Source organism: Meles meles, chromosome 12 (assembly GCF_922984935.1).
Source record: "Meles meles chromosome 12, mMelMel3.1 paternal haplotype, whole genome shotgun sequence".
NCBI classification, from domain to species: Eukaryota; Metazoa; Chordata; class Mammalia; order Carnivora; family Mustelidae; genus Meles; species Meles meles.
Genome location: NC_060077.1, coordinates 45,960,685 through 45,987,072, shown reverse-complemented (window position 1 = coordinate 45,987,072; position 26,388 = coordinate 45,960,685). Strand labels below are relative to the sequence as shown.

Genomic DNA, 26,388 nt, shown 5'->3' with positions numbered 1-26,388 from the left:
TTTTTGCACAACACCCAGTGCTCCATGCAAAACGTGCCCTCCCTATTACCCACCACCTGTTCCCCCAACCTCCCACCCCTGACCCTTCAAAACCCTCAGGTTGTTTTTCAGAGTCCATAGTCTCTTATGGTTCGCCTCCCCTCCCCAATGTAAAGGGGAACCCTCCTCCACTGTTGGTGGGAATGCAAGCTGGTGCAACCACTCTGGAAAACAGCATGGAGGTTCCTCAAAATGTTGAAAATAGAACTACCCTATGACCCAGCAATTGCACTACTGGGTATTTACCCTAAAGATACAAACATAGTGATCCGAAGGGGCACGTGTACCCGAATGTTTATAGCAGCAATGTCTACAATAGCCAAACTATGGAAAGAACCTAGATGTCCATCCACAGATGAATGGATAAAGAAGATGTGGTATGTATACACAATGGAATACTATGCAGCCATCAAAAGAAATGAAATCTTGCCATTTGCGACGACGTGGATGGAACTAGAGCGTATCATGCTTAGTGAAATAAGTCAATCAGAGAAAGACAACTATCATATGATCTCCCTGATATGAGGACATGGAGAAGCAACATTGGGGGTTAGGGGGATAGGAGAAGAATAAATGAAACAAGATGGGATTGGGAGGGAGACAAACCATAAATGACTCTTTGCTTCAGCTTTTAAGAAAATGACAGTGCATTGTATTTTCCCATATTTTTACTCTTTTCATTTGTTCTTCCTTGTATCTTAAGATTCTTTCATTTATCATTTTCTTTTTATTTAGAGAATCTCCTTTAACCATTATTTTAGGTCTGCTCATAACAAATTTCTTAGTTTTCTGTCATCTGACAATATTTTTTTTTTTTTTAAAGATTTTGTTTGTGAGAGAGCACATGTGCACAAGAACAGAGGAGGGGGCAGAGGGAGAGGGAGAAGCAGGCTCCCTGCTCAGCAGGGAGCCCAGCTGGGGCTCCATCTCAGAACCCTAAGATCATGACCTGAGCCAAAGACAGATACTTAATCCTCTGAGCCTCCTGGGCACCCCTCTTTTTTTTTCCTTCAAGATTTTATTTATTTTTTAGAGAGAGAGTAATACAAGTGTGTGCAAGCTGGAGGAGGAGCAGACTCCCCACTAAGGTAGAGCCCCATGTGGGGCTTGATATCAGGATCTTGAGATGATGACCTGAACTGAAATCAAGAGTTAGATGCTTAACTGACAGAACCATCCAGGCACCCCAACAATATCTCATTTTTTTATACATTTTATGAATTGAACTATAGTTGACACACAATGTTAATTTAGTTTCAGGTGTACAGCCTAAGTGGTTAGACAACTCTATATGTTATGCTATGCTCACCACAAGTAACCATTTATCACCATACATTACTTTTTTTTTCGCCATACAACACTATTACAATACCATTTGACTATATTCCTTATGCTGTACCTTTTATCCCCATGACTTATTCATCCTATCACTGAAAGCCCGTGTCTCCTGCTCCCCTTCCTTGATTTCTCTTTTTCCTGGGTGCAGAATTCTAGTCCGACAGTTTTTTATTTGTTTGGATTTATTTGGATAAGTCTTGTTAGTTTCTTCAGTATGTAGGTTTATGTTTTTTGCCAAATGTAGGAAATTTTTAGCCTTCATTTATTTTAGTCCTTTTTGGTTATATTCTCTTTTCTCTGATACAAATGTTAAATCTTTTGTTACGATTCCACAGGTCTGTGTCTCAGTTCTTTTTTTCCCCTTATTATTATTTTTTAAAGATTTGTTCATTAATTTATTTTAGAGAGAGAGACAGAAAGAGAAGTGCACAAGCCGGGGTAGGGACAGAGGGAAAGAGAGAGAGAGAGAGAATCTACAAGCAGACTCCCTGCTAAGTGTGGAGCCCAACGTGGAGCTTGATCCCAGGACCCTAAGATCATGATCTGAGCTGAATCCAAGAGTTGGCTGCTTAACTGACTGAGCCACCCAGGTGTCCCCATTATCACCAAATTATCAAGATCTGGATGGGGCTCCTGGGTCGCTCATTTGGTTAAGTCTCCAACTCTTGATCTCAGCTCAGGTCTTGATTTCAGGATTGTGAGTTCAAGCCCTGTTTTGGGCTCCATGCTGGGCATGGAGCCTACTTAAAGAAAAAAAAATCTGATCTTATGAAAATTTTTCATAGGAACTTTAAGAAGATAACATTTGCTGTTTTTTAAATATTGTTGTACTGCTGCTAACTAAAGAACATATGACATCCATTTATTATTCCCCAAAGGAAAAAAACCCCAGTCATTTGAAAGAGTACTTTGAAAAACAACAAACACTCTTTCCCAGAGCAAGATCAAATCATATGAACTTTTTCATTTATTTATATCAAGAGAAAGTCTAGCTTGTGTTCATCTGTGTCTATACACCTATAAAGTTATGGGGAGGAAAATCAAATTATCTGTGAGTATGTTTCTGTGACTTACTAGGGATATATCAGATTTTTATAACAGCCCTGTATAATAGTTACTGTAGTTATCTTTGCTTTACAAATGAGAGCATTGAGGCTGTATGGAGCTAATAACTTGTTAAGATCTTGAGACTATTAAGTGTTCTAGATTAGAATATGACTCCTTGTCCTTTTGAGAAGATAATATTTACGTAGAAATATTTTTCTATTTTTCTTTTTTACAAGGTTAATATCTCATCTTTGTTTCTTCATTCTATACTCCTTAACATTTCTTGGATCCTCAATCATTTATCTCCTATCAATCTTTATCTCTTCTACCTACTAGTATTCCATCAAGTTTAGGTTCTAATCGTGCAAGCTTCTAATCTTTCTCCTTTCTTTTGGCCATTATTTGTTCATTTTCCATTATTTATTTACTTATTTATTTAGGGAAAGAGTGTGCACACTTAGGGAAGTGTAGTGGGTAGGGAGAGGCAGAGGAAAAGGGAGAGGAAATGTTGAACAGGCTCCATGGCCAGGGTGGAGGCCCAGTCTCAGAACCCTGAGATCATGACCTGAGCCAAAATCTGACTGAGTCACCCAGGCCACCCCTCCATTAATTTTTCTGCCCACTAGAAGCTGGTTTGCCATTCTATTTAAGACTGATAGTGATTTTCTTTTTAATTTTCCAAGGAGTTTCATCCCAGTTTCTCCTCCGGGCCTAGACAGTCTATTGTACATTTCTACTATAATCTCTTGTCACAAGTATCTGTGGTTTATTGTAGTTGTACAGCTTTTATGAGCAGTGCCCACTACTTTTTTTTTTTGGCCTGTGTTCCAAGTTATGCAAAACAGATGAGGTTCTTGCCTTAGTCTTTCAGGCATTCCCCAGACAGTTTAGAACAGATATATATGGCAACTTACCAATATGGTTTTACTCTGCTTCCTTTGATTCAAGATAGGGGAAGTGGGAACCAATCTGCAGCCTGCTCAAGACTAAGCTTGTCCCCATTCGGAGGAAGTGGGACAAGAGTGACTAAAAATGTCACAAAACTTTCTACCATTTGAAGATTGCTTTTACTTAATTGGGCATTTGCTTGACTGCTCTAAACCTTTGATTGTTTTTCTAAGTCGCAGCAAAGTTGGTTCAGAGAGCTTCTGGGTTTTGTGGGTTTTTTTGTTTTGTTTTTTTTTTTTTCCATTCTATTTTGTTTCAGTGGGGAATGACAGTTTGGAGCTTACTAGTCCACCATTTTGTTGATGTTCAATAGGACTTTTAAAAAAAATTGTAGTAAAATATATATATATAACATGAAACTTAAATTATTTGTGAGTTTATACTTCAGTGGCATTAAGTATATTCACATTACTGTGCAACCATCTAACCATCTTAGATCATATTTAATTACAAATTACTTGGCTTCTTTTGCTTTTTTCATTCTATTTGACTTCTTTTCTGGCATTTCAGTCTGCTTTTAAGTTATAGAATTATCTCAGGTTTCATGATGCTATTATGTTCCTTTCACCTCTCTGACTGCTTGTTAACCATATTTGCCTGCTTACCTCTCAGATGCTTATGTTCCCCAGGGTGCTATTCTTTACTCTTTTTCCATTCTCCCATTGCTTATACTCACTGGGTAATTGCATCTGTTTTCATGGATTTAAGTTTGTTCTCATTACACACAAATTTGTATCAGTCCAATCACTCTGTTGAACTCCTACTCATTTTCAACTTCCATTTCATTTTCCATAAAATAATATTCTACAGGAACCTCAAATTTGTATATCTAAAATATTTATCTTTTTTTTTTTTTTTTTTTTTTTTAGATTTTATTTTATTTATTTGACAGACAGAGATCACAAGCAGGCAGAGAGGCAGACAGAGAGAGATAGAGGAGGAAGCAGGCTCCCTGCCAAGCAGAGAGCCCGATGTGGGGCTCGAACCCAGGATCCTGGGATCATGACCTGAGCTGAAGGCAGAGGCTTTAACCCACTGAGCCACCCAGGCGCCCCTAAAATATTTATCTTTCCAAAATATATTATTTGCCTTGGTTAATAAAGTCACTACTCACCTAAAATAGAAGATATAAATAGTTGTTTTTCTAATCACATAATCACTCTTAACCCTTCCTTTTTCTCTTTTGGTCACTCACCAGGTTCTTTTGTTTCTAAGGCTCAGTACTTGTTGCTCCAACTTAATTTTTTATGATTTAAAAAAATTTTTTTAAGATTTTATTTTTTCGTTTTAGAGAGAGCACAAGAAAGAGTGCGTATGTGTAGGGAGGGGCAGAGAGAGAGACAACCTGAAGCAGACTCTGCGTTGAAGATCCATGACCCTGAGGTCCTGACATGAGCCAAATCCAAGAGCCAGATGGTCAACTGACTGAACCACCCAGGCACTCCTTTTAAAATTTTTTTAAAAAGACTTTATTTATTTATGAGAGAGTGAGAGCACGAGTGGGGTGAAGGGCAGTAGGAAGAGAGAAGTAGGCTCCCCCCTGAGCTGGGAGCCCAATGTGGGGTTAGATCCCAGAACCTTGTGATCATGACCTGAGCTGAAGTCGGATGTGTAACCAACTGAGCCACCCAGGCTCCCCCTTGTTGCTCCAGTTTAGTTCAGACTTTCATTTTCTTGTGCGTTTGTTACCATAGTATCCTCCTTATTCCTTATTTCTTTACCTGTCTCTTCCTATTCAAATTTAACATCTTTATCCTTGCCAGGCTTTAGTAAAATAAAAACCAGTCATGTCACTCACTCTCTTTCCCCTCAAAATTCTTGTGGTTCCAAATGGATATCAGAAGATAAATACTCAGATTCTTAGCCAGTTATGTTATACCTTTAATGTACATTCTGTAACCCATCTTTACAGCTTTGTGTCCTACATTTCCTTCTTTTCACCCTTCTAGGACCAGAGTATTCTAATCTCATTTTCTAAATTCTTGCCTTTCCTCTCTCCTAGATTGCCTTGCTTACCTCTGTCTGATTCTTCCTTAATTCTGTTTTTAAGGATCAGCTCAAATTTCATCTCCTCCTTGAAGCCCAGTTTGGTTAAACTGTCCTTTCTCTGTTCATGTAGTACCTAGTTACAACACTGAGGGTCCTGTAATACTTATTTTTTCTACCTAGCCAACGAACTCCCAGATACAGGAAGTGTTTATTATTGCTGTTATCACTATTATGTCTGTTTTCCTATAGAAGAGAAGGGAATGTATAATTATACATAATTATAACAAATACAACAATTCCTATAATAGGAAGCACATAAGAGGTCATTATTAACATTTTCTTAGCGTGTTGGGGAAAGAGCACAAGGTAAGCAACATTTGAGACAGTTTGAATATAAGTACTGTTCACATTCCAGCTGGAGAAAAGAGCAAGCATAAAGGAGCAGGGTAGAATGAGTGTGACCTATTTGGGAAATAGCTGGAGCACACTGTGGCCCAAACCTAGATACTTGCATACAGAGAAAATGAGGCTGGAAAGGTATACCTGAAGACTGATTGGAAAGAACCATTGTATGTTTTACTGAGTATTTAGAATACATAATTTTTTTGCACTGTAAATGTTCTAGAAAATATTGGCATGGATGTAGTCATGTCAGACTAGTTTAAAAGATTTTAATCACATTTAATATCAGAAGTTGTTAAAATTTTCTGAGGAAATTCTGTTTTCATTTTCACCTCGGTGCTTAATTTTGAGAAATTCCTTCCCTCTTTACCTAGCGAAGAGATCAAAATATGGTCATTTTCTTTAAATGGTATATTGTCTATTATCAAAACAACCTTTCCATCAAACAAATGGAAAGATATATACCATGTTCATGGATTGGAAGAATTAGTATTGTTAAAGTGTTCACACTGCCTGAAGTGATCTATAGATTCAGTGCAATCCCTTTAAAATAGCAATAGCAATTTTTTTTTCCAGAATTGGTACAAACAACCCCAAAATTTGTATGGAACCACAAAAGACCTCAAATTGCCAAAGCAGTCTTGAGGAAGATAAACAAAGCTGGAGGTAGTATAATCCTAGATTGCAAGATACTACAAAGCTGTAGTAATCAAAACAGTATGGTACTGGAACAAAAATAGAAAGATCAGTGGAACAGATAGAGAGCTCAGAAGTAAGGCCATGCCTGTGTGGTCAGTTAATCAACAACTGAGGAGGCAAGAGTATACAGTGGGGGAAAAGACAGTCTTTTCAATAAATGGTGCTGGGGAAACTGGACAGCTAATGCAAAAGAATGAAACTGGACTTTTCCCTCACAAAAATAAATACACAATAATACACAAAAATAAATTCAAAAATACATTAAATATGAGACATGAAACTATAAAACTCCTAGAAGAAAATATAGGTAGTAATCTCTTGGACATTAGCCTTAGAGTACCTTTATGGATATGTCTCCTCAGGCAAGGGAAATAAAAGTAAGAATGAACTACTGGGACTACACCAAAATAAAAAGGAAAGGAAACCATCAGCAAAACAAAAAGGCAAGCTAGTGAATGGGAGAAGACATTTGCAAATGATATATCCAATCCAAAATATATAAAGAACATAAAACTCAATTTGATTTAAAAAGGGGCATAGGATGTGAATAAACTTTTTTTTCAAAGAACCCATCCAGATAACCAACAGTCACTAATCATCAGGGAAGTGCAAACCAAAACCACAATGAGATACCACCTCACACTAGTCAGAATAGCTAGTATCAAATAAAAGAGGAAAAGTAAGTGTTGGCAAGGATGTGGAGAAAAGTGCTCCAACTCTGCACTGTTGGTGGGAATGTAAATTGGTGTAACCACTGTGGAAAATAGTATGGAAATTCCTCAAAAAATTAAAAATAGAAACATATGATCCAGTATGTCTACTACTAAAGAAAATGAGGGTCACCTGGATGGCTCAGTCAGTTGAGCATCTGACTTTTGATCCCAGCTCAGGTCTTGATTTCAGGGTCATGAGTTCAAATCCTATGTTGGACTCCATGCTGGGCATGGAGCCCACTTAAAAAAGAAAAAAGAAAATGAAGACATTGTTTTGAAAAGATAAATGTACTCCTGTGTTTATTGCATCATTATTTGTAGTAGGCGTGATGTGTGTCCATTGGTAGATGAATGGGTAAAGAAGATGTGATCATACACACACAGGCACACATACAGACACAGATACACTAGCACATTACTCAACCATTAAAAAGAACAAGATCTAGCCACGTGTGACAACATGGATGGACTTAGAGGGTATTATGCTAAGCAAAATAGGTCAAAGACAAATACCTTGTGGTTTCACTTATATGTGGAATCTGAAAAACAAAGTAAGTGAAAAAACAAACTCAAATATACAGGACAAACTCTACTGAGTGCCAGAGGGAAGGTGGGTGGGGCAATGGGTAAAACAGATGAAAGGGATTAAGAGGCACAGACTTCCAGTTATCAATAAGTCACAGTGATAAAAAGTACAGCATAGGAAATTTTTTTTAAAAAGGGTTTGACATCAGTCTTTTAGTACCAAGGGTAGTGTGTTTTAGAAATAGTTTGGTTTTCAGAGACCCCTGGTGTTATTGCAATAGTTTTCATGGTGTTTTTGGTAGTTTCTTTTTTTCTTTTTTTAATTTTTTATTTATTTATTTTTTTATAAACATATAATGTATTTTTATCCCCAGGGGTACAGGTCTGTGAATCGCCAGGTTTACACACTTCACAGCACTCATCATAGGACATACCCTCCCCAATGTCCATAACCCCACTCCCCCTCTCCCAACCCCCTCTCCCCCCAGCAACCCTCAGTTTGTTTTGTGAGATTAGGAGTCACTTATGGTTTGTCTCCCCAATCCCATCTTGTCTCATTTATTCTTCTCCTATCCCCCTAACCCCCCATGTTGCATCTCCACTTCCTCATATCAGGGAGATCATATGATAGTTGTCTTTCTCCGATTGACTTATTTCACTAAGCATGATACCCTCTAGTTCCATCCACGTCGTCACAAATAGCAAGATTTCATTTCTTTTGATGGCTGCATAGTATTCCATTGTGTATATATACCACATCTTCTTTATCCATTCATCTGTTGATGGACATCTAGGTTCTTTCCATAGTTTGGCTATTGTAGACATTGCTGCTATAAACATTCGGGTGCATATGTCCCTTCGGATCACTGTGTTTATATCTTTAGGGTAAATACCCAGTAGTGCAATTGCTGAGTCATAGGGTAGTTCTATTTTCAACATTTTGAGGAACCTCCATGCTGTTTTCCAGAGTGGTTGCACCAGCTTGCATTCCCACCAACTGTGTAGGAGGGCTCCCCTTTCTCCGCATCCTGGCCAGCATCTGTCATTTCCTGACTTGTTAATTTTAGCCATTCTGGCTGGTGTGAGGTGGTATCTCATTGTGGTTTTGATTTGTATTTCCCTGATGCCGAGTGATGTGGAGCACTTTTTCATGTGTCTGTTGGCCATCTGGATGTCTTCTTTGCAGAAATGTCTGTTCATGTCCTGTGCCCATTTCTTGATTGGGTTATTTGTTCTTTGGGTGTTGAATTTGCTAAGTTCCTTATAGATTTTGGACACTAGCCCTTTATCTGATATGTCGTTTGCAAATATCTTCTTCCATTCTGTAAAAAACAAAATCAAAAAGTAGGTTTAGAACAGTAACCAGTTAGATTTTGAAATTTAACATAAAAATGAATGTTTTTACACATAGTATACCTTGCTTTCCTCCTGCCATTATATTCTCCTGTCTTATAACAAATGAATAATACTAATGGACTTGATCCTAAATGATATTTTACATAGAAGAAATGATATTTTATATATGTAAAATGATATTTTACATAGAATTTTGCAATTCAAAATTATCCAGAGAATTAAAGTTTGTAACTGTTTATTTGACTGGTTTAGTCCTACTGGTTCTTTTGCTTAAGTTGTTGTGAGATCTTTTCCTCTTAATAACAGCAGTGCTTCTTAGGAAATGTGAAATGTTTGGTCATTAGATATTGTAAAATGTTAAATTTATAATTAATTATGCCTTCCTTTATGTGTTTATGTGAAAGTACTTCTCCAATGTGACTAGCCTCTTTCAAAATGATAGTAGACCAGCTATAACTGGTCTACTATCCAGCTATAATTGGTCTACTATCATTGTTCAACTATGAGTAGTAAAGAATTTAATTATTGTAATTCTTTGACATTGGTTCCTCTCTTATGTGTCCTTCCTCTTCAGTTCTTAAATCAATGATAAAACTATAAAACGGGCATGTTGTGAAAGTAGAGGGTAGCTTTCCTTTGGCCTAGTTGTTACTCATTACTTACGGAACTTTAGAGTGTTGAATAAAGTCAGAATTCCTTGCCCCAATTTATGGTTGGAAATAGACATTCCTTGTATAATTTATCCACTGCATGATAGTGGAAAGCTGTGTCCTTCTCCTCCATTACAGTTTCTTGACTCCCCATAGCCTCTGTTTTGTACATGCTTTAGATTACACTAGATACCTTTTTGTCCTTATTTCTCTGATAAAAGACATAAATTTTGCTTATGGATGAACCTGAAAGCCATACACTACGTCATACTACTATGAATTTAAAGTGTGTGGTTATAGGTTCAGACACCTACTCACCATATACAATTAGTGGAGACATCTGGTTTTCCATTAACAAATGTGTGATTAAATTCTGTGGCCAAGCAAAAGTCAGATACCTGATGTTTAAAAAAAAAAAAATCGTAGATGGGGATTACTGTGTTGGAGAAGGGTTTATAGCATAATGACCTAAGATTAACTCTTAGAGTTTTATGACTGCATGACTAAGATATCTATTTTTCTTTTTATGTCATTTCTAGCAATATTGAGACTAATTTGTAAAACTTTCAAATGTCAGAGAAATAAAGGGAAATGGGACCATTAAGGGTCACTTTACATACTTCACTCATTTAATTCTCACAAATCCATTATGAGTTGTAGGTAGTTAATTATCCTCATTTTAGAAAAGAGAAGACCTCAGAAAGGTTATTTGACTTGTCCTCCCAAAAGTAGCATGCAAATATACTGTTTTTTTTTCTTTAAAATGTTTTTCCTTTATATCTTCATGGTTGAATTCTTTCAACCCATTTGGAATTCATTTTATTATTAAGCATGACTCAGAAATCATTCATCTCCATACTTATGTCCAGTTATACAAACAACATTTACCCAAGAGTGACACTATTTTCAGCCCCATCTTGCCCCTGTAATTACTATTGATTCTCTCTATGCAATTCTCTCACCCTTTCTTTCAGTGTGACAAGTCCCTATAACTTTATGCATTGGTTAATGCTGTTTCAGTTCAGTGACATTTATGTATTTTAGTTAGGATGCTTTAAGTTATAAGAAACAGAAAAACCAATGCAGGAGCTCCTGGGTGGCTCACTTGTTAACTGTCTGCTTTCAGCTCAGGTCATGATCCCAGGGTCCTGGGATCAAGCCCCACATTAGGCTTCCTGCTCAGTGGGGAGCCTGCTTCTCCCTCTCCCACGCCCCCTGTTTGTATTCCCCCTCTCACTGTCTCTCTCTTTCTGTCAAATAAATAAATAAAAATCTTTAGAAAAAAAATGCAGTGCAATTGAATCAGACAATTCATTATCTCAGGAATGGGTGGAATGGCTCCAAAGTAGATCAATTCAATGATTGAACAAACATCATCAGGGACCCAGGTCCCTCCATCCTTGGCTCTGTTGCCCTCCTTGTGCTTGGCTTTGTCTTCTACCAGCTTCTTTGAGGCTGCAAGATGGCAACTGTTGTTTTAGGTGTCACATACAGACATGACAATTGCTCTTGAAAGGAAGATATTTCTTACATGTATTTCTTTTTAAGAGAGAAGGAACTTTCCCCCAGAATCCTGCTGTAGGTTTTCCCTCATGTCTTCTGTGACAGATTATTACCATGTTCCTGTACTTAAAGTGAACACTGGCGAGAGTAATGGGCCATGATGTTGGGTGTAGATTAGACTACTAAGAACCAACTCTTGAAGCCAAGGAAGGTCTTCCCACTCTTGGAAACTCATGGAGGAAGTTGGGTGGCTTGAGCAAAATCACAGTTAAATTAGGAAGGTGGAAAGGGGAATAATTGTCGAAGTAGGAGAGCCAGCAGTCTTATCTACCATATTACAAGTAAAATGTGATGCTCAGTTCTGGGGCTTACCTTACTCAAGGCATTTAAAATCTAGCTTGAAGATTGAAGTAAAAAACAACTGTAAGACAGGAAAACTGTTAGTTTTTATAAGGTAGTTTAAGGAAGTTCATGCAGAGGAGTGAGTAGTGGTGTAATAAAGCAAACAGGTTTGAGTCCTAGCCAGTGTCCTTTCTAGTTATAATTAGAAGAATGACTTGTGGTTTTCCATTAATTTTTGAACAGTACAGCTTGAGTTTAAGTAGACTTACTTATTCTCAATTCCTAACTTCATTTTTAAGAGGTTCAGGATTTTTTCAATCATCTTTTCATCATGGTCATATTATATCTTTAACTACTAAACTAAGAGTTAGCATTTTGATTTTGATACAACTTGCTAGCTAGTATTGGGACAAGTCAGTTAATATTTCTAATTGCTATTTGGTAAAGTTGTTAACAAGGTAATTTTTTGAGGTTCTTTTGTGCTTAACATTTATAATTAAAAAGAAACTTACATGGAGTAAGATTGGAAGCAGTTGTTCCCGAAATGTTTACCAAAGAGAACATGTGAGTAAAGTTTAATATGTTTCTCTTGCTTTTAATGTTTCATTTGATATTAGAAAACAGTTTAAGCTATTATAATTCTGAATCTTTTAAAATTTGCATGTGTCTTTGGAAGTAGATGTTTCCTAGGAACTCTTAAAATAACAGTTATTATAAAATGTAATAACATATTGAGATTATTTTCCAGACAACTTTATAGTACCAAAATTTTACCTAAAAATTTTCTTGTGTCGTCAGTAGTACTTGGACTACTCTGTAATCTAATTTTGGGGAGTGACCTGATGCACTGAAACCTTAAGAAAAATATTTCTTAAATAATGTAATGCCATTGCTGTTGAAGATAAAAATCACTGGCTTAATGTAAATGTTATACCTACTTGTCAGTCATTCTGCAAGGTGCTGTGGGAAAAATTGAGGTTTTAACTGTGGTTTCTGCCTTAAAGAATTTAAAGTTCTTTTTTAAAAAATCATATTTAATTTGTCTTTTACTAGAAAATAGTTCACATATTTATTGGTTTGATTTTCCTTTTTTTTTTATTTTTTAAATTTATTTGAGAGATAGTGAAAGAGAGCACAAGAGATGGGAGGGTGAGGGGGGAAACACACTCTCCATTGAGCAGGGAGCCTAATTTGGGACTCGATCTTGGGACTCCAGGATCATGACCTGAGCTGCAAGCAGTCACTTAACCAACTGAGCCAACCAGGCACCCTGGGTTTGGTTTTCCAGTTTTGAATAGAGCAAGCATCAGCTGGTCTTTCTAAAAATAGTATTTTTGTAAAAAGTTTTATCTTTTTTCCTGTAAAAAGTATTACCAGAAATACTCAAATTGCCTAGAAGACTCTAGGAAATGTATCTTAAAGAGATAAATTTGCAATAACCGAGGAGCTTTTTCTTAGATCTGTGCAAACTGAATTTTGAAAAACCAGTTATTGGGTGAGTTGGTCTCTTCAAGCAGTCAACAGCATTAGTATTATTACCTATTTTTCCATGTTCAGTTTCCAACTCATGCAATTAGGGGGCGCCTGGGTGGCTCAGTGGGTTAAGCCTCTGCCTTCAGCTCAGGTCATGATCCCAGAGTCCTGGGATCAGCCCCAAATTGGGCTCTCTGCTCGGCAGGGAGCCTGCTTCCTCCTCTCTCTGCCTGCCTCTCTGCCTACTTGTGTCTGTCAAATAAATAAATAAAATCTTAAAAAAAAGAACAAGCAGGGAGAAGCTAACTTCCTGCTGAGCAGGGAGCCTGATGTAGGACTTGATCCCAGGACCTTGAGGTGAAGGCAGAAGCTACCCAGGTGCCTGCAATGATACATTTTAAAGTGTGTTTAAATTTGACTCTGCTTTCTGGTTTCCTCGGAAATATTTTAAGTACTTGTGTTCTCAAACAGCTGAGTGACCACACTTATCCTCTGGCTTTAATTTTTCCTTCAACCTTTGGTGAACATGACTGTACTGGGGCGGGGTGGGGGGGGGCTCTGCAGAAGATGTTTCTTCCTCTGCTGCTCTGCTTTTATTCTTGAGCTCTGCTGAATGTCCCCAACTAAATAATATGAAGACTGCTTGGGATTATCTGAATGTTCCTCCTGCTCCTGCCACAACACATAAACTGAATAGGTGTATTCCTGCTTCAGCAGTGATTGGTACACCTTCACATTGTTCTGTACTTAGATAATATTTAAAAATCCACTTAAAAGTAAAAGCCCATGTTTGTCTTTTACTAATGGTTGTCCTGTAAAGTGCTTCAAAGAAAGAAAGAGAAGCCTTATGAAAACCCAATGTCTTTTTGTAATTGAAAAAATGTATCTAAACGCAGAATTTATTTTATACTAAATACACATTTTAGGCACCGACGTTTAGCTACTGCCTTATAAAATACTGATAGTAACAAATACAAGCCATTTGTTTTGATCAGTGTCAGAAATAAGGGTAAATGTAGTAGGGGAATGAAAGTAAAATTTCATGCCCTTACGAGGTCAAGGGCATGTGTTAAAGTCATGTGTAGCCAATTTGTGGTGATTTTGCTGCTTTCTCAGACTGGGCAATTTAGAAGGTGAAAAATCTGTATATGAAATTTAAAAAAATTTATCTTTTTATGGCACCCGTGTAACCTTGTAGAAGGTATTAAATGAATGCAAGATATATGAGAGAGGCCAAATTAAATGTTAAAGCATATGTTCTACTCTTTACTCATAAAAAAGGAAAGTGTTCATAGTGTGATCCAGAAAACTAACTGTTTGTTTGTTTATTTGTTTAGGATGGATTGGATGCTTTGGTATATGATTTGGATTTTCCTGCCTTAAGAAAAAACAAAAATATTGACAACTTTTTAAGCAGATGTAAGTAATTTTTTTGTGGAGGTTTATGACAGACTGTATATAACAAAATCTTCACTTAAATATTTCAAGCCCATCTTTTAAAATTTTTTTTCTTCTGTTTACTCTGGTTATTTCATCTAAAATTCCTATATAAAGTGAGCAGGAAATAGGAAAGAAATGTTATTAATTAGTTTATTAATTTGAGTTCCTAGCAGGAGAATATTTTATAAAATATTTTGCAGAAAAGGGAATGAAAAGTAATGGCTAAAGTAAGTACGTTAAAATAATATACATACATGCACATTGAATTTCAATAGTGTTATATTTATCCTCTATTTTTCATTTGTAAATTATTAGCCATTATGTTTTAATACCGGCAGTTAAGAACAGATTGCACATGAAAAGCAATCCTGCCGCCGAGCGATACCATTGTTTTTCCATGAAAGCTGGTATATATTTAGGCTTTACAGTTTCTTTTCTAAAAACCTTTTTAGATTTTGATATTTAGATTTTATCACTTAAAATTTGATTAGAGAATTTATTAAGATAGTTTCAAACTTTTAATCTTAAAAAAATAATAAAATTTAAATCATAAAATCTTTCCATTCCATTTCTTTATTTCTGTTCCTAAACTGTGCATAGTGATATATTTGGGTTGGGCTGGTTTTAGTGTTATCATTCAATTTTGGTCGCATATGTTTTGTTAGAAAAGTTTCTTTTTCTAGTCAGATCTTTTTACTTTGTTATGTTTATCATTTTTACACTTTGAAATCTTGCCTCAGAATTTTACCTATCAATTTAATTTTTTTAAAGATTTTATTTATTTTTTTATTTTTTTAAAGATTTTATTTATTTGTTAGAGAGAGTGAGCACAGGCAGACAGAGTGGCAGGCAGAGGCAGAGGGAGAAGCAGGCTCCCTGCTGAGCAAGGAGCCCAATGTGGGACTTGATCCCAGGACGCTGGGATCATGACCTGAGCCGAAGGCAGCTGCTTAACCAACTGAGCCACCCAGGCGTCCCTATCAATTTAATTTTTTTAAGTGTCTGTTTTTTATAAAAATATTTATTCAACTGAATTTTGTTTTGGAATTGGTGCCAGAACCTGAATTGGGAACTTTTGAACTATAAATTTCTTAATTTCTCACATCTTACTGAAATTACAGGAGATTTTTATTACTGTTTACATTTGTTTACCTTCTACTTAAAAATAGAGCAAAGGAACTAAAAAGGTGGAGAATCTTGACCATTTCTTATTTGATGAGAGGCAAAGAATAAAATGTTCATTGGTACAAAGGAGGGGCTGTGTGATTTTGTAAAGTATGCAACAAGGATTGGAACACATTTTCTTAATTTATTACTCATTTTACTGTGCACCATTACTGCTTTCATAATATAAGTATGCCATTATATTACATTTTAAAATAGAAATACCAATAGCCACAGTAGAAATAAGTAAAATAAAATTAAAGTATAAAGCCTAAAGTAAACTTTTAACTGATAAACCTATCTAATTTTTAAATTGGAGAAAAGTAGAGAGTAACGTGACAAAATTTTAACAAATTATATCTAAGCATTATGTAAAAATTGTGACGGAAGAGGGCTTATACTAGGATTGCATTGTAAAGTTAGATCAAGGTTCAAAAATCAATTAGTTTAATTTACCACATTAACATAATAAAAAATCCATAATATCATCGCAGGAAATAAAAAACATTTGATAAAGTCCAGTATCCATTTTTTTTTTTTTTTAAAGATTCTGTTTATTCATCTGACAGAGAGAGAGAGATCACAAGCAGGCAGAGAGGCAGGCAGAGAGAGAGGCAGGCAGAGAGATAGGAGGAAGCAGGCTCCCCGCTAAGCGGAGAGCCTGCGGGGCTCGATCCCAGGACTCTGAGACCACAACCCGAGCCGAAGGCGAGGCTCTAACCTACTGAGCCACTCAGGCGCCCTACGTCCAGTATCCATTTTTGATTAAAAAATATATCTCTGCAGACTAGGAATTGAAGGAAACTTCCTTGTAGTGATTAAGAGAATCTATAAAAAACAAGCAGTTAGATTGTATTTAATTGTGTATGACTAAATTCTTTGCCCCTAAGATCAGGAAGAGGCAAGTCTGTCTTCTCTTATTACCACATTCATTCAGCCTTGTTGTGGAGGTTCTAGATAGTGCAATAAGGTAAAATAAAGAAAAATCATGAAGAAGTAAAAAAAATTTTTTCAGACACTATGTTTTGTATATACAAAAATCTTAAGATTCTACCCAAAAAGCATCAATAAGACTGCAAATTAGAAGATTAATATGCAGAAAGCAATTGTCTTTCTATATATTAGTGACAACCAGTTTGAAGTTGATGTAACAAATGTAGTACCATTCACAATAGAAGCAAAAACATGACAAACTTAGAGATAAATTTGACAAAATATGTGTAACACTTACAGACTGAAAACTACGTAATATTACTGAGCAATTACAGAAGACCTAAAAAAAATGGATATTCAATGTTCATGGATTGGACAGTTCAGTAAAAAAATATTAAGAGTCCCCATATTAACTTATAAATAGAATCCATGTATTCTCATAACCTAAGAGGTTTTTTTGTTTTGTTTTGTTTTGTATAAAGTGACTGGGAATTCTAAAATTCATATGAAAATGTGACAGATCTAGAATACTAGCCAAAGCAATTTTGGAAAGTAAGAGCAAAGCTGGAGAACTAACACTATAGGATTTTCAAGATGAAGACAGTATAATATTGATGAAATAATAAACATAGATAAATGGAACAAAGTAGAGAATCCAAAAATAGACCCATACATACAGTGAACTTATTTTCAGCAGAGGTGACAAGGTAATTCAGAATTTGGATCTTACTTCACACCATACAAAATGCAACTCAAAATTTTTCATAAGCTAGACTTAAGAGCTAAAGTAGCACTTCTAGATGAAAACATAGAAAATATTTGTGACCATTTAGGCAAGACTTTCTTGGATGGGACACAAATAACACAAACCACTTTTAAAAGAAGATAGATTAGGCTTCAAAATTCAAAAAAAATTTTTTTTAGAAGATACTGCTAGGAAAATGAAAATATGAGCCATAGATTGGGAGAAAATAGTTGCAAAACACATGAAAGGAGAAAGAATAGTCTTTTCAACAAATGGTGCTCAGACAACTGGGTATCTATATATAAAAGAATGAAGTTGGATTCCTGTCTTACACCATATGCAAAATAAATTCAGAATGTTAAAACCAAGCTATAAAACTCTTAGAAGAAAATGTTGGCATAAATCTTCATGCCCTTGAATTAGTCAGTTTCTTAGATATAATACTGATGGTACAAGCAACAATAGAAAAATAAATAAAATGGACATCATCAAAATTAAAAACTTTTGTACTTCAGAGGACACAGTGGGAGAAAATGTTAGCAATCATATACCTGATAAAGGAGTGGTATATAGAATATATAAGTAAGTCTTACAAGTCAACATTAGAAAGATTACCCAATTTAAAAATGAACATTTTTGAGTAGACATTTCTGCAAAGAAGATGCACAGTTGGCCAATATACAACATGTTTAGTCATCGGATAATTTCAAATTATGGCCACAATGAGATACTGTTACATATCTATTAAAATAACTAAAATTTTTAAAAAACTGACAGTATCAAGTATATGTGAAAATGTGGAGCAACTGAACTATAGGACATTGCTGGGTGGTTTGTAAAATGGTAAGGCACTCTGGCAAACAATTGGCATTTTCTGATAGAGTTATACGTACATTTACCTTATGATCCAGGAATCCCACTTCTGGGTTTTTATCCAAGAGAAACGAAAGCATGTGTCTATACAAAGATCTCTATGAGAATGTTAAAGGCGGCTTTATTCAAAATTGCTATAGACTGGAAGCTACTTAAATGCCCATCAGTTGGTAGTGGATAAACAAATTTTGGTACATCCATATAATGGAATATTTAACAGTTAAAAGGAATAAATTAACTGATATGTACAAAACATCAATAAATTTCAAAAGCAGTGTGGTAAGTGGAAAAAGCCAGGCAAAAAAGGGTATATACTATATGATTCTGTTTATATGACATAACATTCCCCTTCAGCTCAAGTGTATTTATGTAATACTTCACACAGAGTAATAGATATTCATAGAATGATAGGATTTTATATTCCGAAATTCAATTATGGGTATTTATTGCTTTTATTAGTAAGTACATCAGAATTTTTTTACTGAGGGTGAATGTTTGCTTTGAATTGCTTTTTGCTGACAGGTATCAGAGTGATATAAGGATACACTTGGAATATGGGATAAAATCTTTCTCTTTAGACTATGGACTCTGAAAAACAACCTGAGGGTTTTGAAGGGTCAGGGGTGGGAGGTTGGGGGAACAGGTGGTGGGTAATAGGGAGGGCACGTTTTGCATGGAGCACTGGGTGTTGTGCAAAAACAATGAATACTATTACGCTGAAAAAATAAATAAATTAAAAATAAAAAAAAAACCTTTCTCTTTAGTAATTCAACTGAAGTCGCACTAGGGTATAACAGCTTTAAAGTATAGAAGTTTGAAATATTTTAAACTTCAGGCCTAACTATATTACAGGTTGCTAGTTTTCATCTCTTCGTGTTGAAGAATGTTTACAGACTGTAAGGGAAATGAGAATCTGTGACCATTTGACTGAATAAGTAGTTAAATATAAAGATTTGCTTTTCTGGACTCTGGTGTATGGTACCCAAATAATAAGGACTACAAATAAAATGTTTATCATCCTCACATAACTAATAAAGATTTTAAGGTGAATTTTAAGTAGGCATTAGAGAGAGATCCAGATAAAATGGTGGGAGTTAGTTACATTTTAGAAGAAACGTGTTTGGGGAGTGCATTGGAAGAAAGAGAAAGGGAATATTTGGAAACAGTGATTATGACTGTATATGTTTGTAAACCATTATGAATGTCACTGAGATTTGAGGTATAGGATTTATAATTACGTTAGTAGAAAGGCAAACTTATTAAACAAATCTAACCAGTCTGAAAGAAGATAATAGAGGAGGGAAGACCATTGTATGAGAAATTCCATGAACCTGAGAGTAAAGAGCATTTGTTTGTATAAAAAAAAAACCTTGAGATGGTATTTTATGGTAGCATACTATAGCATTCCTCATAGATTACAGAAGTGGCATATAAGCTCTGGTAGTGATGGTGTAGCAGCTCTCTACTTATAAAAGCATATTAACAGTAGATAGATTTTATTTGCTTTATCAATTATTTATTTATTGAGAAAATATGACAATAATTAGCTATTCTGAGTTAATTGTGGCCAAAAAGTCTGAAGTGGTAGCATTTGGGATTTGACAGAGACTTTGAGACAAAGCATTCAGTTCATTTTATTTTTTATTTTATTTTTTAAAGATTTTATTTATGTATTTATTTGACAGACAGAGATCACAAGTAGGCAGAGAGAGAGAGGAGGAGAAAGCAGGCTCCCTGCCAAGCAGAGAGCCTGATGCAGGACTTGATCCCAGGACCCTGAGATCATGACCTGAGCCGAAGGCAGAGGCTTAACCCACTGAGCCACCCAGGTGCCCTCAGTTCATTTTAGACCAGATTTCCTCAGAAATGGCACAGTTGACGTTTTGGGTCAGATAACTCTGTTGTGGGGAGGGGCTGGTCCTTTACATTGTAAGGTATTTAGTAGCATCCCTGGCCTCTACCTTCTAGATGCCAGTAGCATACTCATCTCCTTCCTTCGGTTGTGATAACCAAAAATTTCTCAAGACTTTGCCAAATGTCCCCTGGGCATCAAAATTGCTCTCAGTTGAGAACTACTGTCCAAGACTTTATTTTTTTTTTTTTCCATTTTATTTATTTTTTCAGCGTAACAGTATTCATTGTTTTTGCACAACACCCAGTGCTCCATGCAAAACGTGCCCTCCCTATTACCCACCACCTGTTCCCCCAACCTCCCACCCCTGACCCTTCAAAACCCTCAGGTTGTTTTTCAGAGTCCATAGTCTCTTATGGTTCGCCTCCCCTCCCCAATGTCCATAGCCCGCTCCCCCTCTCCCAATCCCACCTCCCCCCAGCAACCCCCAGTTTGTTTTGTGAGCTTAAGAGTCATTTATGGTTTGTCTCCCTCCCAATCCCATCTTGTTTCATTTATTCTTCTCCTATCCCCCTACCCCCCATGTTGCTTCTCCATGTCCTCATATCAGGGAGATCATATGATAGTTGTCTTTCTCCGATTGACTTATTTCACTAAGCATGATACGCTCTAGTTCCATCCACGTCGTCGCAAATGGCAAGACTTTATATTAATGAAGGAGAAAATACTGGGCATGGTTCGGCACGTGCTCTAAGCTTAGAGATTTAATCAAACTTATATAAAAGATATATCCTATTAATAGTGATTCCAGGTGAAGGATGAATTTCAAAAAGGGGTAAATATAAGAAAGTTTTAGCTCAGGAAATCAGGGTTATTCTATAGAAGTTTCTTTTTTTATTTGTTTGTTTTTTTAAGATTTTTATTTATTTACTTGACAGAGAAAGAGATCACAAGTAGGCAGAGAAGCAGGCAGAAAGAGAGGAGGAAGCAGGCTCCCCACTGAGCAAAGAGCCCAATGTGGGGCTTGATCCCAGGACCCCAAGATCATGACCTGAGCCAAAGGCAGAGTCTTAACCCACTGAGCCACCCAGGTGCCCCTCTACAAAAGTTCTTAGCTCAGATTGGAAACAACCATATCAAGTATGAGTACATATCCAGAGATAAATGTGAAAGAGTAGCATAAATCTGTAAAAAATGGGTTAGACCAAAAGCCTGTGAAGAGCCAAGACTTGTGAGAAATTCTTAAGACAACAAAAGTAACTTCCCCTGCTCATCCTCCATTTAGAGTAATGGGTTGAAGATGTATGAGAAAGTGATAAATTTACTACACACTACCACCTTTCTCTCCCTCCCTCCCACCCTCTCTTCCTTCATTTCTCCTGTCCTTCCTTCCTTCCTTCCTTTTTGCGAGAGCTGGGGGTGGTGGGAAGGGGCAGAGGGAAGGGGCAGGGGAGAGAGAGAATTTCCAGCAGGCTCCACACCCAATGTGGATGCCAGAGCAGGGCTCCATCCCATGACTCTGAGATCACCACCAGAGTGGAAACCAAGTGTTGGACACCTGGCAGATTGAGCCACCCAGCACCCCTGCGAGACCATTTATTCTTGAAATATTTTTTTCATGTCCAGTCACTACAGACATGAAGAATGGGACAGTGTTTTTCTTTAAAGCTGTAGATCTTACCATCTTGTGAAGGGAAATACAGGAGCAAATAGTAACTTTTATATATATACTTTTTTATAAATGTGTACTTTTATAATTGAACTTTGTAGAGAATGTAATGATACACAGATCTTGAGGTAGTAAAGAAAGCCTTAAGAAGGAAAGTAGTATTTGAGTGGAGTCTTTAAAGACCAGGCCAGATTTCTTTTTTTTTTTTTCTTTTAAAGATTTATTTGAGATATTATGACCTGAGCCAAACCAAGAGCTTGCTGCCCAACCGACTGAGTGACCGAGGTTCCCCTTGGCTAGATTTCTTAATTGAGGAAGAACAATTCAGGCAGAGAGGGAATAGCATTTGTTAAGTCAGAGAGCCATCTAAAAATATGTTATCTTTGAGGAGGCAGGAATTTGGTATAAATTGAACTTGATTGATGATAAGTGGGAAGGGGTAATGAAGACAGCAGAAAAGACTGAAATGGTAGGTTACATTCCCAGATGTAGGCATATTACACCCTAGAATAGTGAGTGAACATGCTGATGTGTTGAGGATCTTTAGAAAACCTTTGCAGAATGGTGGAGCTGCCAGAAGATTGAAGATAAACAAATGGTCTTATTTATAAACTGAAGAAAACACCCATGAATGTGGATTTTGGTCAATAGCAGTCTTCACACAGAGGCTTGAACTTGGTTTTCTGTTACAACTGTTCTTGTTCAGGCTTCATCATCTCCATTGATTGATTTCAGTTAAGTCTTCTATCTAGTCTCAGTTTATCTGTTTTCCCCATTTACAGTTGGTTTTCTATGCTGCTGCCAGAGGATTTTTTTTCAACTGCAAATTGCTTAAGTCAAATATCACTCCCAGCCTTTCATACAACCTTCTGTATGACCTTTCAAGTTACATTCTTACCTCTAGGGCTACTCCTTTATTTCCTTCTACCTTCACTGCACTGCTTATAGTTAGTTACTAGAAAACACTCTGATACCTTCTCCACAATACTTTTAGATGTTGTTTTCCTCATTCTAAAATTCCTTCTAACTAACCCCATCCAACTTAAAGGAATTATCCTTTAAATTTCAAATAAGCTTTTCACTTTTCGTTTCCTAGCCCCTGGAGCTAGGTGAGATGTACTGTTGCTAGGAATGTACTTTCATGGTCTCTTAGGCACTTATCACAGTTAGGTTATATTTATTTGTGTGATTATCTGATTGATACCATTGCTTTTCTTCCCTCATCACTAGACTGGAAGTGTCATGAGACCAGGGGCAGTTGTATTTGTGTTGCAAAAGCTGGCTGAATATTAGGTAGACATTAAATATTTGTTAAATGTATTAGAGGTTAAATGCTGACTTGTTAAGAGATGATCTAGAAGGTATTCTTTTGTTAGTAGAGTTGGGATATGATCATTGTTTTTTATTACCACATATTTCAGATGAATTGATATAACACATATCTGTGTATCCATGATCACTGTTAAATTAGTAGTTAACATTTTGCTTTATTTGCTTCTGGTCTTTTGTTCAAAATAAGATGTTAAGTTACAACCTAGGCCTTGGGCCTCATGTCTTCCTCTTCCAGATGTAATCAGTAGCCTAGAGTTGATGATATATGTATTTAGTCATTGTTAACCTGTCTCAGAATAGTAATTTCTAAAAAAGATAGCCACCCACGTAAAATCATCAAATCAAAAACAAGCATGTAGGTAAATCGACAAACAAGCCACAGTTGGCAAGAACAATATAATTTCAGTTGAGATGTGGAAAATAAATTTTTTTCTGAAGTTTCTTTTATCATTTTAAAGGGTAAATCATTGTATCATCATATTAAATTATTATACATTATATATTAATATAATATATTTTATATATTATATTATCATTATATTATTATTATTATATTAAAGGATTACATTTATCATTGTAAAAGAGTTGTATTTAAAGTTTTTATTTTTATTTTTCCAAGTAATTATATTTGGTAACCAATCATACAATATTTTAATGTTTCATAAAATAGAATTTAACCTTTTCTCTAGTGGCTACTTTCCTAATCTCCTTCCAAAAATGAGATTTCATGGATTACAGACAATTAGGTGTTTGTTTTTATGTAAATAGGCAGTAATGGCCATTAGAAAGTTTAGAACGTTTATTCTTCTTTCCAGGTTTAACACATCACTCTGGCAGGTTTCAAAACATAAAATGTTTCTTCTCTATACTTTTAAAATTTGTAAAATCATGAAACCTTTTTACTTATTAAATGATTATGATAGTTGAATGTTACTATTATCTTTAAATTAGCTATTCATTGGTTGGTGATTAAAATTAGTAAGCAGGGGGCACCCACGTGGCTCAGTGGGCGCCCTCGCGTGGCTCAGTGGGCGCCCTCGGCTCTGGTCTTGATCCCAGGGTCCTGGGATGGAGCCCTGCATTGGGCTCTCTGCTTGGCAGGGAGCTTGCTTCCTCCTCCCTCTCTGCCTGCCTCTCTGCTTACTTGTGATTTTTGTCTTTCAGTCAAATAAATAAATCTTAAAATAAATAAACAAATAAATAAAATTAGTAAGCAGTTATCTTGTATTAAAATTGTAAAGGAGAAATACATTATTTTCAGTTCAGTATATTTTGCTGATTCATCAAAGAATCCATTGTTCATCCAGGGAAGCAAAAACAACTTGACTATGTTTGCCTTAGCTCCTTATAGAATTACACAAAAGATACATATTGCTCAATAGTAAAGAGAAGACTTTTTCTCACTTTAAATTAAGGTCATGAGAATAATTCAAACAAAACATCGCAAGACTTTATGACTTAATAGAAAAGCCCTGATTTTAATGTTTGTGACTAGTTTCTCCTAAGATTGTCTCATTACATACTGTAATATTGAAGATGTGTATTACATTATCTCTAGTAAAACTAAAGATGGTTTTCACCTGCTTGGAATATAAAGTTTGATGTAGTTAGAGGTCTATACTTTTTCAGGAATTCTAAGGAGCAACAATTCTAAAAGCAGAATTTATGTACTACCTATATATACTGTTCTACATTGAAAAAGGACAAATTTCGAGGTGTGTGGGTGGCTCAGTCAGTTAAGCATCTGACCTATGTCAGCCACCCTCAACAGGAAGTCAGCTTAAAGATTCTCTCCCTGGGGCACCTGGGTGGCTCAGTGGGTTAAGCATCTGCCTTTGGCTCAGGTCATGATCTCAGGGTTGTGGGATTGAGCCCTGCATCAGGCTCTCTGCCTGCCTCTCTGCCTACTCATGATCTCTCTCTGTCTGTCTCAAATAAATAAATATAATATTTAAAAAAAAAAAAATTCTCTCCCTCTGCCCCTCCTGCACTCTTGCCTGTATGCTCACTCGTTTTCTCTCTCTCTCTCTCTCAAATAAATAAATAAATAAATCTTTAAAAAGCAACAACAAAAACTCCTCCACAGCTTAAAATTAAGGTACATATAGGAGTCTGCGTAATGTGGGACATATTCCAGCCAGAAAGCATTGAAATGTAGTAAGGTTTTGGCAGACTTGATTTTTTTTGCATATTAGGTCATGAATGGCTTGCATAGTTGGGTAACTCTAACCCTTGAATGGCGAATGTATTACTGTTTCCAGGAGTTGGGGACAGGATTGTAGTCATAATATATTGGGATTAATTCTTGAACTCTGTAGTGAAGTGTAAGAAAAATAGTACTTTCTTGAGGGACATGAAGATCAATAGATTATCATAGAGGGTGAAGACATACTTTTTTATTATATGAAAATTTGATATAAGCTTGACATGTTATTGGGGAAAAGGTAGATTATTCAATAATTTGTATTGGATATCCATATGAAGAGAAAATTAATTTCAGTCTCTACTGCCTTACATATTAGAAATGTAAAGATACAAGGTACTAAATGAAATTATATAGTCTTCAAGTAGGCAGTATATGTTTTTAAAAGAAGGGTTCTACGACTAGCATATAACTATAAAGGAAGCATTGACAGATTTTTGCCTTTCCAAAACTATATATAAGGAAAGACAGATATATGAAGAACGTAGACAAATTGAAAAAAATTACAGTATATTACCAGTATAAGAAGAATCAATAAGAGAAACAATTTTTTAAAATGGACAAAGTAGCTGAATATGTAGTATAAAGGAGAAAAGTTATAAATGGCCATTGAACAGTTAACAGTTGAACAAATATATTACTATTTCAACAAATATGGGTTAAAATAAGAAAAAGACACCCCCCATCTGAATGAGTGAGTGAGAAATGAAAATTGGTGCAGTAATTTGAAGGGCAGTTGGGCAGTGTATTTTAAAACTAAAAGTGTTCATGATCTTAACCTAATCTTATATTTACTTAAAGAAATGTATCCTGCAAAACAGCTCTACACATACACAGGAATGTTCATCATAGCAAATATAAATGATTAGATCAAAAAGTCAGAACACAAATATGAACCAGTAGGAGAAATTTGTTAGCTCTCCACAGTGTGTTCTGTGAAAAGTGAGTTGCAAAATATCTTTTTATGTGAGTAATTGTAGATAATATAGTTTAAAAAATGAATATATTCCATTTAGTGTACCTTAATTTAAAAAACTTCCTGTAATGGTGGACACTTAAATTCCTTCCAGTTTTCCACTAGTATAAATAACGCTGTGATGAACATTCTTGTGCATGCAGTTTGGTGTATACTTGCTGCTTCTTTCTTTGGAGT

The 26,388-nt window shown here is 35.9% G+C and overlaps 1 protein-coding gene across 3 annotated transcripts in view; it reads left to right on the top strand.

The window, feature by feature from the left end:
* ROCK1 (Rho associated coiled-coil containing protein kinase 1) overlaps positions 1 to 26,388 on the top strand; it is a 151,987-nt gene that overhangs the window by 26,568 nt on the left and 99,031 nt on the right. For all 3 annotated transcript variants that reach the window (XM_046024946.1, XM_046024944.1, XM_046024943.1), the window contains exon 2: positions 14,362 to 14,443. In XM_046024946.1, coding sequence (XP_045880902.1) covers positions 14,362 to 14,443 — 82 coding nt within the window. The remainder of the gene's footprint in view (positions 1 to 14,361; positions 14,444 to 26,388) is intronic.